This window comes from Erpetoichthys calabaricus, chromosome 16 (genome assembly GCF_900747795.2).
Source record: "Erpetoichthys calabaricus chromosome 16, fErpCal1.3, whole genome shotgun sequence".
NCBI classification, from domain to species: Eukaryota; Metazoa; Chordata; class Cladistia; order Polypteriformes; family Polypteridae; genus Erpetoichthys; species Erpetoichthys calabaricus.
This window is the reverse complement of record NC_041409.2, coordinates 4,256,951-4,272,308: the sequence shown is the minus strand read 5'-3', so window position 1 is coordinate 4,272,308 and position 15,358 is coordinate 4,256,951. Positions and strand designations below refer to the sequence as shown.

The window sequence follows — 15,358 nt, the reverse complement described above, 5'->3', positions numbered from 1 at the left end:
GATTGACCTCCAAGGTTATTGCTGTTTTTATTTTTATTTTATTTCATTGTAGAATCAACTCTCAGCAGCGGTCAGCAGGGTGGCCATGCGGTGCATGTGTACGGGTGCCGCTCTCATCCCTATCACCTTCGCCATCATTTCCCCTACCTCTTCATATCTTAAATCATTCTTGAGGCAGATTGCAGATTTATGTGCCAGTTTAAGTGAAAAATTAAAGAAAAAGTAATTGCAACACAAACACTGACAATCAGTTTTAACAAGAAAAGATGCCGACAATAGAAAAGAAGAAGCAGACTGCTAGGATGGAGAAAAGAATAGCTGCTCAGGAAGCAGCAAGCGCATCAACCTCTGAGCAAACGAATGCTAAACATACAGAGAAAGAGCATGAAAACTAGGAAATGTTCAAGTCAAGTGTAACGTGCAGTGCGCCTTTACTGGTATTTAATAATATTAATATTATCTCAACATATATGCCCATGTTCCTTGAAAACAAATCTTATAAGAATATTCAGAAAAACAGACAATAATATATTTCAGACAGATGTCTGAGTTTTATGAATTGTTAACATTGATGAGATGAACTTCCCCAAACACCACACCATAAAGCACCTGTCTGTGATAACACAGCAGAAAATTCCTCAAGACTAAGGAAAGAAAGATTTGTGTTTTTTATTTTTCTATAACAGGATACCTAGAAAATACAAAGTTATTGCAGTGTCTAAAGCAGTTTCTGAATATGAATAGGAGACTTAAAAACAGGCATATTATAAAATCCAAAAGAAAAACAAGAAATCTGGTAAAACTTTAAGTAAAACTTAGCAAAGATATACTGTATAGAGAGCCCTATAAACTCAGTCTCATTTAAAACATCCCCATTTTGGGATCATGCAGAAATAAGTTTGTTTAGGGTTTAAGGATATTTTGTAGTGGCATAAGTATCTGCTGTCACACACATGTGCTTGGGAGGCAGTCAAAGGGCTTAACTCAGGGTAATGACATGCCGGACCGAGGGTTGGCAATGAGCACTAATGCCCGTTCTTCTCTTTCTACAAACCTCCAGAAGCAAAACCCACATGAAAACGTTACTTTTGCCTCCAATCCCGATCTCACTTCAACTTCCTGCCCTAAAACACGCCCTTCCTGTCTTCCTATTATAAAACTGACCTACCTGCCATTTCTCCCCAATTCATGGCATGTTCAAGTGTGTGGACTCAGTCCTGTGTGACTACTCATTTTTCCAAATTGTTTCGCAGTATACGAGGTGGATCCCCAAAACTTTTCCTTTGTATTTTGTGGTTCTTACACTACTAAGTATGTTTAGTATATCAGACTGCTATTAGCATATATAGGCTCTCCATAACTGCAGTTTCGTCAAGAACAAATGAAGTGTCTATGAATAAATTAATTAATATAGGGGTTTTATTCAGCTTTAGATGACTGCTTTGATGACTGTCTGGGTTCTATAGATTCTTGTATTTGTGTGGTGCTTTACTCCGAGTGCTCTAGTCTTTCTAAACTGTGCTGTCTCTGTGCATTTTTCACTTTCTTATGATGTCTTGGTACCATAGTGTCCTCCCACACACCAAAGACATGTAGGCTAGGTTGAGTGGAAACACTCAATTTGCCCTCTGGGCGGTTGTACAATTCCGTCTACAGTGGGGAAATAAGTATTTGATCCCCTGCTGAATTTGTAAGTTTGCTAACATAAAAAGAAATGAACAGTCTCTAATTTATATGGTAGTTTCATTTTAATGGAGAGAGACAGAATATCAACCAAAAATCCAGAAAAAAAAACACATTAAATAAATTGATTTGCATGTCATTGAGAGAAATAAGTATTTGATCCCCTACAACCCAGCCAGAATTCTGGCTCCCACAGATTGTAATCTGTGTACTACATAGGCACACAGCCAATCAATCAACCAATCAATTCCAGATACTCCTGATCTCAACTCGTTATGTGTATAAAGCACACCTGTCCACAGAATCAACTTTTTCCATTCTAACCTCTCCACCACTATGGGCAAGACCAAAGAGCTGGCAAAGAACATCATGGACAAGACTGTAGACCTGCACAAGGCTGGAATGGGCTACAAGACGATCAGCAAGAAGCTTGGTGAGAAGGTGACAACTTCTGGTACAATTATTCGGAAATGGAAAAATATAAAATGACCATCAGTCACCCTGGGTCTGGAGCTCCATGCAAGATCTTGCTTCATGGGGATGAGGATGATCATGAAAACTGTGAGGAATCAGCCCAGAACTACACGGGAGGAGTTTGTTAATGATCTGAAGGCAGTTGGGACCACAGTCGCCAAGAACACTATTTGTAACACACTACGCCATAACGGATTGAAATCTTGCAGCACCCTCAAGGTCCCCCTGCTCAAGAAGGCACATGTACAGGCCCGGATGTTCACTGGCAAACTTAATATGTCAGAACATGGACTTCAGAAAACAAAAAATCAAGTATTGTGCTATCACAGAATTTGTATTGCTACACAACAATATACCTTCAGAGATTCATTCTTATCTAGCCAGTCCCATCCATATGTCACATTCAAGAGATGGTGTGAATTCTGTCATGGTCACATACCTCATGAAGACGGCCTTCAACATTGACAAAAAAAGAAAATATTGCTATCACAGTGAAAATTGTAATGGTGAACTGAAGAGTGTGTGTAATAAGGCAGGCACTGTAAGAATTAGTTAATAAATTCTTCCTGAACAATTAAACATGACCAAGATCTGTGCTTGATAAATACCCAGAATGTTCACTTCTGAAATGAAGGATCACCTTATCCAGTAGTTCATGTAGCATCTTAAGCTAATGAATTTGAACTGGGAGGAATTGAAGAAGTGCTTTATAACCAGGAATGAAACTTCAAAATATCATTATGACCCAAGATTCAAAAAACAATTAAAAGGGTGGAAGCATAGCAGTTCACCTAAACACAAAAGAAATTCATAGTCCAATAAATTAGCGGAAATATCATGTGCATACTATTTTATGATGATGAAGGGGTATATTGATAAACAGGTGGCTACTGTTTGCAAGAGATATATGGAAAACATTGCTTTTACTGGCGTTTCTGTTAATAAGCCAGGCTCAAAACTTTGATATCCACCTCAAATGTTTGCTTTGCATTTTTACTTTTTTTTCCCCCACTTACAGACATTAATGCATCATCCAATTTAAAGAAGCTAATACAGTGGTGCGGACAGATATCTAGTTCTGAGAGCTTCTGAGTAATTTGCCATCTTCAATTCACATTGTTGGCAAAAAAAGTTAAAATTAAATCAAGGAGCAAATAGGTGAAGGATGCTTATATGTATTATTGTACTGTAGTTCATTTTAAATAATAGTGGTTCATTTCATTTGAGTTCTCTTCAGGCACCATCTTGGGGAAGACATAGGGGCATCTTAGAGCAATGCTAGAGAAAGTTGCAATGGTCAACATTAATTGAAAAGTCCATTCCAGCTCCATTTGAGCCCATATGTTGCTACAGGCTACTAAAGCTACATTCAGATGGCAGGTAAAAGTGACTCAATTGCAATTTTGGCTCAAACTCCTTTTTCACTGTTCAAATTAACTTTGCAAGCTTTGTGTACTGATATGGATCCTAAATCTGAAAAATTTGCAACAAATTCATCACAAAAACAATCATGAATATTGCTGCATAGAGACTGCAAATTATTTACAGTGCAGGAAGTCTGAGAATTTGTCAGCTCACAATGGCAAGTGTTCAAAGATATCTTGAGTGCACACATTTTGATTTAGTTTTAGTCTTAGTCTTCTGACTAAATTGCATTTTAACTTTAGTCACTTTTTAGTACAGTAATTTAATTATTGTTAAGTTTCAGTTGATAAAAAATCAAATTAATTTTAGTTGAGAAAAAGTTAATTGGTTTTAGTTGACCAAATATAAAAGTAAATTAGTCAAAAAGTCAAAATCAGATGGGTATCCTGTTTAACATATGGATATGCACAGAATATAGTGTACCTCTAAATGATTATACTAACATGTACACTAAGGAGCCAAACCACATGTAGTGATTATTGAACATAAAATGAAGAGTAGGTATAGCAAGGATTTACTCCAAAAGCTCTTGGTCAGATAATGGCAGCACTGGTCTGTCATCACAGTTTTCTGGCATTCAAAATGCCTTAGTTTTGCTGCTATAAGATTTTATCAAAAAGGCTGGACCAAGTAACGCACATTTCTTTACAGCATAGGGTTTAAAAAGAATGAGATCATCATGTACCATCCGATTTATCTGACCATGTACACAATTTAAGTTAATTCTCTGACATTTTTGTCCAGCAAATGAAAAATACCGCTTAATACTTAAAACAACAATTCAAACATTATTATATCTGTAGTGCTGAATAAGAGAATTCCAATTTAATTTAAGATACTTACATTTAAATTAGCCCTTAAAAGCTGTTTTTATAACAACATACTTTAAAATCTGGTTTGTCAGAGAAGCACTCTGTTAGGTTTGCAACATTTGCTATTGTAAGATTTATATTTTACAATATAAAATATATTTTATATATATTAAAATCATACAAAAAAAAGATTTTATTTACATCATTAGCTTGTTAAAAAAAATCACTAAAGAGTAAAATTTAACGGATGAGTCAAATTTTTTAGATTAATCCAATATTTCAGAACTCTTGTAATAGAGCCTTTGCTGTGCTGTTTCCAAAGTGTCTGACATGAGTGATCAGATTTTGTTATTGCTTAGCCTGTGTGCAAATACAGATTTATAAAAAAGTTACCTGTAGTCAATTAATCATAACATAGAGACTAACGTTACATTCACTAACGTACCATTCTAATATATGACAGAAGTGCCTTTATTACATTCTTCACATATTAGGGGTAATGCTCATAAACATTAGTTTGCTATCAAAAATCAAACTAATAACACAAATTGAGTGTTTGCAGATTCTTATTCAGCATTGAATGAATGCTATTTTGCTGTACTGTACTGTACATGTACTTATCATATTAATAGGGAGATGTGCTTCAAGCACTTCAGGCATTGAAATCTTAAATAAATTTTATGTTAGTACTAGGGGGTTCCCCCCTGCTCACATTGCTTGCCAACCCTCCCGGCCTGCGCTACGCGTGAGCCACTTTGTGTCTGTGCTAGTCGCATTGTGAAGAGGGGGACTGAATGCACCACAAAGAGACGCAGTCGCTCCTCCGATATCCCCTCTTATACGGTGATATAATGGGAAACGAATACAGTTTGTTTTTTTACCTCCACTTTGCTTGATCAGCTGCTGCTGCTGCCTTGCCGCCTGATCTGAATCTCGTGTACCGCTTCGAACATTTAAAAGCCTGTACAGCAGCTGTCCTACTGTTTGTCTTTTATTTCCAGCCCTGGGTGTGGTTAAATTTTTTGGCATAAAGTCTCAAAACGGAATAAGAATCTGAAAATCTAACAACATCACATTAAAGTTCGATAAATTCTGAAAAGAGTGATACCAAACATATATATATAGGTTTTAAAATAAGCCAGATTTAATGCGTGACATTAAATTGTTGCACTTTTAGGCTTAGGATTTTTTATATATATATATACACACACACATACATACAGTGGAACCTCAGTTTGTGAGTAACTTGGTTTTACGAGTGTTTTGCAAGACAAGCTATAATTTTTAATAAATTTTGACTTGATAAACGAGCGAGTCTTGCAATACGAGTATACGCTTTGTCTACTGAGCGTCATGTGATCACAACTGAGCTGATGGTTCTTCTCTCTCTCGCTGCGGGATTGTGGGCAATCGTCTCCTATTCTTCGTCGGCGTTCCTCACTCATACAGTCAACATCCATACGAGCGTATACTGTTTACTACAGCATTGTGACTGTGTGTGTGTGTGCTCGTGTGTGTGCTGTGACGTGCGATCCCCGTCTTGCACCCCAAAACACCAAGCTGAATCTTAGTACTTTAGCAACACCAGCTTTATTCACCTTGAAACGGCAACAGTGCCGTTATTTATTGTAGCGGGATCTGCCACTCTCCTATACACAGACACAGCAGTCAGGCAGGGCTGTGGCCAAGTAGTACTGTGCCCTGCGCATTTACAATGTTCCTTGCATCACCCATCGACGGCAGGCGCTTATAGCATGTCCGCGATCTTTTCAGATTTGCTTTTACGGCGAACTGCTACAGCGATGGGAGACTGCAATTGCTTTGGGACTCTCTTCCGCGTGTCGTCCCATTTTGTGGAATCCCACAAGAGTTTAGAAACTCACTCACACCAGCCATGATTCTTTTCAAAGGTAAGTGCAGGTTAATTTGTTTTATGTATTTTTATTTTATATTTTGTATTAATCATTTTTATATGAATAGTTTTGGGTTGTGGAACGAATCATCTGAGTTTCCATTATTTCTTTTGGGGAAATTCACTTTGATATACGAGTGCCTTCGACTGCGAGCACATTTCTGGAATTATGCTCGCAAACCGAGGTTCCACTGTATGTATATATATATATATATATATATATATATATATATATATATATATATATATATACATATATATATATATATATATATATACATATATATATATATACACATATATATATATATATATATATATATATATATATATATATATATATATATATATATATATATATATATATATATATATATATACATATATATATACATATATATACATATACATATACATATATATATATATATATATATATATATATATATATATATATATATCAATCAGTGGCAGGCCGTCAGGGCCTTCAAGGCTTTCTCTGCTGGCCTAAAAAAATATCTGAATCACAAACTGATGTTATTTAATAAGTATTCATGGACAAAATATAATTAATTCCAAATAGTCTGTTCGCTTCCTTTCATAGCTTTTCCGATGGTTGTGCTGCTTCCAGACATGTATTTTCGTATTAAAGCATTTAACCAATCACATTTCAGCCATCATTTGTTGCCAGGCAGGGTCAAAGTCAAAGAAGTCTGCCAGGAGGCCTTCACAATCCGTTCTGCAGGCCGTCTAACACAAAATAGATGTCGATTAAACCGTTGCTTCAACCAATCAGATTTTGAGTTGGTTTCACTAGGGCCCTCTAGCAGGCGTACGGCAACGTCACTGTATTCAGACCCGTTGATTGGATAGGATGGTGTAATATAAAAATCTGAATGAGAGTATCATGGGGCAGCTGTACACATTGGTATGTTTGGCGGTGAGCATTCCCGTGACAGAAAAAATGTCATTGATGAGTATTTTTCGTCATAGTTTTTATCAGCAATATTAACATTGTTTGAATGGAATCATCACTGCTGTTTCTGCCCATAGAAACCTGAACACATGGGAGAGAAGCCACTCATTAAAACAATCTTGGAAAAATATGCACATCTCATAAAATACATAGCATTTGGGCTGTACTGGTAGGCTTTCTTTCATTTTGTGTTTCACATTTCTCTAAAAAGACTGACACTTTGTCACAAGTGAAAAAGATCATCTTACCAAGCATATATATTAAACTTAGGTCCCTGAAATAAAATGAGCAGCCTAATATAAATAACACAGTTCTATGAAATTGAAGTATAATGTTTATACTTAAACATTTATCCATAATTACAGTTTACTAATCTATGTATGCAAAAAAAGCAATGCCACCATCCAGTAATTTCAGGATGTCAGAGTTTTTCCGGTGAGGAACTATTAATTACTCAAGTCATAGGTGGTGGTGAACAGCGAAGGATAATATTATGGGAGTTTTAATGCAAGTAGTCTTAATGTAAATTCATCTGAGAAATGCTTATATTTGTACTTGTACTAAATCAGCCACCAGCAACACGTGCAAAGCCTAGAGTTATAATCCTGTTTCTGAGTTGATCATTTAATTTTATTTTTGTCTCCTATACTACACTGGCTTAATGATGATTATGATTATTATTCCTGCCCTGAATGAGTGGGTTAGGAAAACAGATGGATGGATTATTGTTGTTCTTATTATTCTGGGACTATTATTTATGTTATAACCTCTACTTTTTTGCCCCATCAAGGTTTATGACAAGTCTGCACCAAGGTGTTGTAACTATTTTTGTTTTTCCTTTAAGCATATGAGGCTCATGTGGCTTCATTTGACCAACTTCATATATTTATGGATAAATTTAGAATTTTAAAAATCCCTATACATCAATTTCCTAACTTGCTTTATCAAGTTAAAGGATTTGGAGATTTATACAGTATATGCATTATACATGCAAACTTTTCAGCCTATACATTTATTTTTTAAAGACTTAATGTATACTCTGAAAAAATTAACCACACCTAAAAACATTTGCTGTGACACTTTTACATATTCAAGCAAAATATAAACCACCGATCCAACTATTTTAGATACTTTCATAATCCATTACGGTGATGATGAGCTTGAGCCTATACCAGAATCTTTGCATGAAAAGTATGAAGAACAGCTTGGGTTGAGTCAGGTTTATTGCAGGGCCTGCTCAGGTACCCACCCACGCCTGTTCATACCCGGACACTTTAGAGTTTGAGCTGCAAATACTGACACTGTTTTCAAGAAAGGCTAGCATCAACTTTATTTCCTGAGGAGGCTCGGGTCTTGCGGCGTGGGTGGAACATTTCTGCATCTGTTATATCAGCCTGTAATTGTAAGTGTGATCTTCTGCGCAGTGATATTTTGGGGCGGTAGAATGAGAACAGGAAAAGAAGAAATATCAACAGACTTAACAAGTTAATCAGAAAGGCCACACCTGTTGTGGGGGCTAGTTTGGCCTTGCTAAAGGAAACAGAAAGACGTCAGGTAAGCTGCTGGCTGTTACAAGTAATGATACCACTTAGCACTGCATACATGCGTGGAATGGGAATAAACCTTAAAGTGAACTTCACATGCCCATAATGCATCATCACCATTGCCAAAAGCAACACGTACGATATGTATAGTGGGATTATAAAGGGCTGTGTTCTCTAGGGTAAAAATAGCAATGTATGGGCTCCACTGCTAGTCAAACCATAAGCTCTAACATACATGTGGAAAACAGCAGTTGTTTATTATTTTAAATTAATGGGATACAAGTCAAGTCAAGTCAGGTTGGAGAGCATGCACTGGTACAGTGCATTGCCGCACCCACTACACAATGAAACAACTTGGGATCCCGGTTGGCAACCCCCCCAGGCAGACACGCGGTCCAGTCCCACCCTCCGGAAATGACCCTCTATCTGCCGCAACCAGATGTTACGTGGGTGACCCCTTGGCCTGCTCCAGCCACTCGGGTCCCCAACAATGAGGATCTTACGAGCTGGATCACCCTCGGGAAAACGCGCCACATGGCCGTAGTGCCGTAACTGACGCCCCCTCACAATGCAGGTAATATGCCTCATGCGGGACTCCGTGAGCAACCACTCGTTCGACACAAAGTCAAACCCATGGTACCCAAGGATTTTCCGGAGAGACACAGTACCAAAGGAGTCCAGTCTTCGTCTCAGGTCACTGGATAGCGTCCTTGTCTCACAACCATATAGCAAGACAGGATGCACCAAGACTCTAAAGACTTGGACCTTCGTCCTTTTGCATAGATATCGGGAGCGCCACACAACCCTTTCCAGCAACCTCATGACCTCCCCATGCTCTCCCGATCCATCTACTGACTTCATAGGAAGAGTCACCAGAGACATGAATGTCACTGCCCAGGTAAGTAAACCTCTCAACAAGGTCGACACTCTCTCCGCAAATAGATAGACTGCTAATGGCTGTGCCCAAGAGGTCATTAAAGGCCTGGATCTTGGTTTTTATCCAGGACACTCGCAAGCCCAGACACTCAAGACTCCTCACTCAGTCTCTCAAGAGCCCCGATCAGGGCCTCCATTGACTCCGCAAAGATCACAGCATCGTCAGGAAAGTCAAGATCCGTCAATCTTTCTTCACCAACAGATGCCCCACAGCCACTGGACCCCATGACCTTGCCCGACACCCAGTCCATACAAGCATTGAATAGTGTAGGAGCAAGAACATACCTCTGATGAACCCCAGAATCAACTGGGGAAAAACACAAAGGTTCTGCCTCCACTCTGCACAGCACTCACAGTACCAGTGTACAGGCCGGCCACGATATCCAGCAACCTCAAGGGGATCCCGCAAACCCTCAGGATGTACCATAGGGCAGCTCGATCAGCTGAGTCGAACGTTTTATGAAAATCGACAAAGGCTGCAAAGAAACTCTGCCGATATTTGTGTTTGTGCTTCATGAGAACCTTCAGTGCCAGGATTCAGTCGATGGTAGACTTCTTAGGCGTAAAACCAGACTGTTCCAGTCGCTGGTAGGTGAGCAAGTGATCACAGATCCTATTGAGGACGACCCTAGCAAGGACCTTACTTGGCACCGAGAGTAGTGTTATCCCCCTGTAGTTGCTGCAATCCAGGCGATCACCCTTCCCTTTCCAGATAGGGACGATAAGTCCCGTTTTCCAGTCAGTTGGGATGATGCCAGTCTCCCAAATGGAAGCAAAGATTGCTTGCAATGCCAGGAGGACAGCCTTACCACCAGCCTGAAGAAGTTCACCCTAGATACCACAGATCTCTGCAGCCTTTCCTCCCCTCAGTTGGTTCACCACCTGTGCAATCTCAGCGAGACTGGGCGATTCACAGCTAATTGGAGGATCAGCCTCAAGGACCATGGACCCAGAGATATCCAACGTCCTAGCCGGAGGATCAGCTTTGAACAACTGCTCAAAGTAGCCAGCCCAGCGGGTCACAACTGCAGTGTCATCCAATGGGATACACAATAAGATAATAATGCCTGGATTCAAGTCTTTAGACAATCCCCAGATTTGTATTAATGATGACCACAACTGCCATATGGAAGACACTTAACAGAGAAGTGGCTATAGGAGGCTTAGCATTAGGAGCAATAGTTGAATTATGGTTCTTCTAAACCAAGTTAGGTAGTCAGCAAGTGCACAACCACAGATTAGTGTATGGATTTCCAAGTGATGGAAATGGGTGTCTACAGAAGAGGGACTTTTTTTTTTATTTATTATTATGTAAAGAATACATATGTCGATAAAAGAATGGTCAATTATCATTGACAATAAGCCTTCATTAGTGTCTTGCTGGAGAAGAAAGGATTTTACTTCAAACCACCTATTTCAATAACTGCACACATTGATAACTGAATGAGGAGTACTTGCCTTGGTAAACAGTCTCCACCACTGCCAGTGCCGCAACTTGAGATACGCAGCACAGTTCCTCTGTACAACTTTGAGAGCACTGAGCTGCTGCTGTTTTTTGGAAAATGCTCTGAAAAAAGACAGAAAATTAACAGATCATAAACGAAAAAAAAAAACATGTTTACAAAGTGCAATCTTGCTCTCGATGGATATGTGCAATCAACATTTTAAAACCTTAAAAGAGTGACAGCAAGCACTTGTTGGTTTAAGGCATCATCAGGTTGTGGAAAAGAACTAGGGTACCTACCTGCGAGCTAGAAAACCTCTTGCTGCACTCTGGAACAAAACAATGATATCTGTGATTTTCAGGTCACGTTCTTCTTCTAAGTGGGCCAGTACACCAGCTCGGAAGAAAATCTTACTCTGGCCAACTCGGTAGAGGTTCTTGTCAAGCTCAAGCGCGTTAATCTTTAGGGTGAGAGATTCAAGTGAACAGATCAGATGAAAGGCACAAAACATACATTTTTATTAAGTAGGCAGGCATCAAGTAAATTCCATTGACTCACCATCCTCTCACATGCCTGTTTACCATCCATAAAACCTTTTGGAATAGCATTGGGAGTCAAGATCTCATACCTGTTTACAACCGAGAAAAAGATAAGAAAATACACTAATAAGCCAGTCTCCACCAATGAAATTATCTCCAGACATAAAGGCACAGGAAGCTGAAGAAAGCAAAAGGCACAGCAGGACACACCTCTGTCTGAATTCTTGGAAAACTATCCGGTTTGGAAAACCCTGGCGGCAGATGCGAATTCCTTCTAAAACTCCATTGCAACGAAGCTGGTCAAGAACAAGATGGGGCTCCAGCTTGCCTGCCTGCAAAGATTAGGAAAAAAGTAACATAACCATTTTTTTAGCAACAGTTAAGAATCATTTATAGTCCACCAAGGAAAGCTAGCAAAAAATGGAAAATCTCAGCCTTATTACACATAAAACATCTGATTAACAAATGAGCTCATGTTCTTCTGCTGCGTATGTCGCCCTGAGTGAAGCCTTTTTGGTGGAGTTAACAAATTACTTTGATATCTAAGGATCACTTGGCTTTTCTTTTCATTTTACTCAACAATTTCTCTAACTCATAATGAGGGTTAAACTAATTCTCTGTTTTTCTTTCTCTCATTTGAAACTGCCATGGAACAAATTCTCCAAGAAGGTTCTTTCTGTTTTTTTATAATCGGAGGAAACTTTAACCCCACTAGTCATCATCTTCTTTTTATTTTGTTTCACTTCAACTCATTCTAAATTCTGTCTTTTCCCTCGAGTACTAACTACACTTGCAGACACACATACTGTTCCCTCTTTAGTCCTCTTTCTGACCAACCTACGTGCGACATATTCTGTTTTACTTTTTCTTTTTCATTTTTACGTACCCTTTTTTCATGATTTGGAATGATGCACCTCACAAAGTTGGGGTTGGTGTTGCGCAGCGTCGCCATTAGCTTAGACAAGGACTCCTTGTACAGTTGGCCCACTGTTCGGAACATGCCCTTCTTGGTCTTGTAGCCAGAGCCAAAGCTGACATCATTCACACCTCCCACCTGCACCTGGTCCAGTCCTACAATTCTGTCCACTGCCAACCAAAGACCATAGTGTCAGAAAAAGTCCAGACTGAAGTTTTCAGAAGAAAAGTTTCTGATCACTTTGCAATAACTTAGATTGCTACTTTAATCTGAACAAAAAAGTGATGTGATCTTCATCCAAGTCCCAACTACTAAGAGAGAATCTTGTTAACCAGATTACACCCAAACAACTATATGTTTGCATTCCTTCATAGGATACGAAGATAAAAAATTCACTGTTTCTCCCGGGAAGGGTATGTGAACCCTTGACATTATAAAGACATACTGTATACTAAAACAAGAGCGTAGTCAAATTGAACAAACTCTCCAGTAGTGGTAGAGGGCAGAACTTTCAAAACTTAACATCATATTTTTTGGATAAATTAGGTGAGTAGGAGAGGCGAGCTTTGTGTAGCTGAATGGTCTGTTCTCTTCAAAGCGGATCGATTTAATGTATAATATGTTGTATAGTTTGAATGCCTTGTTATGGATGACCACTTCTGGAAACACCAACAACAGTGTTCAATGTTATGCATCTGCATGCCATGAATCCCTAATTGTGAATTCCTGGAGCCAAAGTCTTTTAATATAAATTTGTAATCTTCTCCACCTTCATGAAAACTGATTAACCCATTCATGGGGTTATTGGAAATCAGTTGTCACCTGATAAGCCATCTGAATAATCAGAGTATCTGCTGTACATCGACTTCAAGCCATACCTCAACAGAGCTCACTAATTTCTTAAAAATAATTTTACACTAGACTGCTAATTCTAGGATGCAATAATCTATTTTTAAGTCAAGGCTCTATCCTGTTTTTGTTTTTTTTTTAATCAAAATTTATGATGGATGGATGAAACTGTTCATAATTAATAAGAATATAAACACACTGAAGGATGGGGCACTTCTTAAACAAATAAAACTTAAGAGTTTAAAATGAACACTAGCTGATTCTTGTCACTGCTTAATTTGCCAGGAGTAATTAATTCCATAACTAGAAGTAAAATTACATCTGAATACAAAAGACCACATTAAATGTTGCAGCTTTGCAGTCTTGTGGTCCCCATCAACTGAGTTCAGTTCAGATTGATCTTCCACTCTGTGTAGACACTTTTCCCATGACTTAAAATTACCAAACAGTGTGGAGGCCCAGTTTAAAAGTGACCCTGGAGATGCACATAGTTTTCAATAGGACTGGGCGTTTAATGAAGATAAAAAAGTACATTCTTTTGAACTTCGATAATTATCACATTTTACTTGAAATTAAAGAATACTGATAATTTTAACGTGCTCACAAACTTTTCTCCATAAATTTCAAAATGTTTAGAAGCTCATCTGTAGTTTCTACCAATAACCAAAAAGGAAGAGCAAGATTTGTCATCTATGGCAAATGAGTACAGCAGCTTCTACATAGATGAAAGAAAGGAAATTAATTAATTTGAGTTTTAGTCTATGTGGGGGAAAAAATGCCAATGAAGGATTCCTGGAAGAGTGAGTATATATTTATAACATGTAATACAAAGCAGTGTTGACCCTTCTTGCTCTGCATGGCAAATTAGACCTTCCTTGCAGATTTAGACCCGAGTTGCAGTCCCTGACCCCGAACATCCAACACCCGCCACAACCAGAGTGAAATTCCTTAGTATACTGAAGCATGACTACGTAACAGATAGAGCGTGTCTTTCTTTAAGTATGCTGCATGTGGGTCTGTCACATGTATCGGTCACAATCCAATAACTCTTGCGAGCACATCTCAGACCTTCAGGTGCCTAGTCTTGAACTATTTCATTGACTGTTTAGCAAGGAGTGCAACCATAATTCATCACTACCAACCTGGACTAAAAATGACTACGTAATAGTTATCAACCAAAAAGATGGGACTTATGTACAGCAAGAAAACCAATGGAAAAATGTCTACTTCTTTCATAATCCTGTGTCAGCAATTGTCCCCTGCTCTGTCTTTTTCCATCTCTCTCTGCAAAAGTTAAGCCTGTGTTCAGCTTGAGCTTCTTCTATTGTGTTGTTTGCTGTTTAGGAGCTAATTAGTGTTAGGTAGGTTCTCGTACTGAATTCTCTCTGTACACCACCTCGCTCCATCATCCAATTCCTTGGGTTCTCTTGTCAGTTCTCAGTTTCTCAGTACTCTGAACATATAACCCTATAAAATCTATACAACAGTTTGTTCTCTTTGTTAGGTTGTCCTATCACTAACAATCCAAGAAAATTAACACATTTATCCTTTCTAAGTATTTGTATTGGTTTTTTTTAAACTACATTGCAAGAGCTGTTAAGAGGTGACTGTTCTAGAGATATCTTACCATTAAGCAAAATATTTTCCCAGATGAATACAGAGTGCTCTGTTTCCCTAACACTCATGGTAGCTGAGTGGTATTAATAGTAGCTGTAATGCTACAGTGTACATCGGTGATACATAACCCTCAATTATCCAAGGCTGCTTTTCCCAAAATATACTGCATTGAAATGCACCTTTACAGTGCCAATAAATGCACATGCACAATTAATCAACTAATTCTGGCA

At 38.5% G+C, this 15,358-nt stretch overlaps 1 protein-coding gene across 6 annotated transcripts in view; it reads right to left on the bottom strand.

Annotated features, from left to right (window-relative positions):
• The window catches only part of myh14 (myosin, heavy chain 14, non-muscle), a 154,737-nt gene that overhangs the window by 56,252 nt on the left and 83,127 nt on the right, over positions 1 to 15,358 (bottom strand). For all 6 annotated transcript variants that reach the window (XM_051920135.1, XM_051920137.1, XM_051920139.1 and 3 more), the window contains 5 exons: positions 12,633 to 12,832; positions 11,957 to 12,078; positions 11,766 to 11,835; positions 11,507 to 11,667; positions 11,221 to 11,329 (listed from right to left, as the gene is read on the bottom strand). In XM_051920135.1, coding sequence (XP_051776095.1) covers positions 11,221 to 11,329; positions 11,507 to 11,667; positions 11,766 to 11,835; positions 11,957 to 12,078; positions 12,633 to 12,832 — 662 coding nt within the window. The remainder of the gene's footprint in view (positions 1 to 11,220; positions 11,330 to 11,506; positions 11,668 to 11,765; positions 11,836 to 11,956; positions 12,079 to 12,632; positions 12,833 to 15,358) is intronic.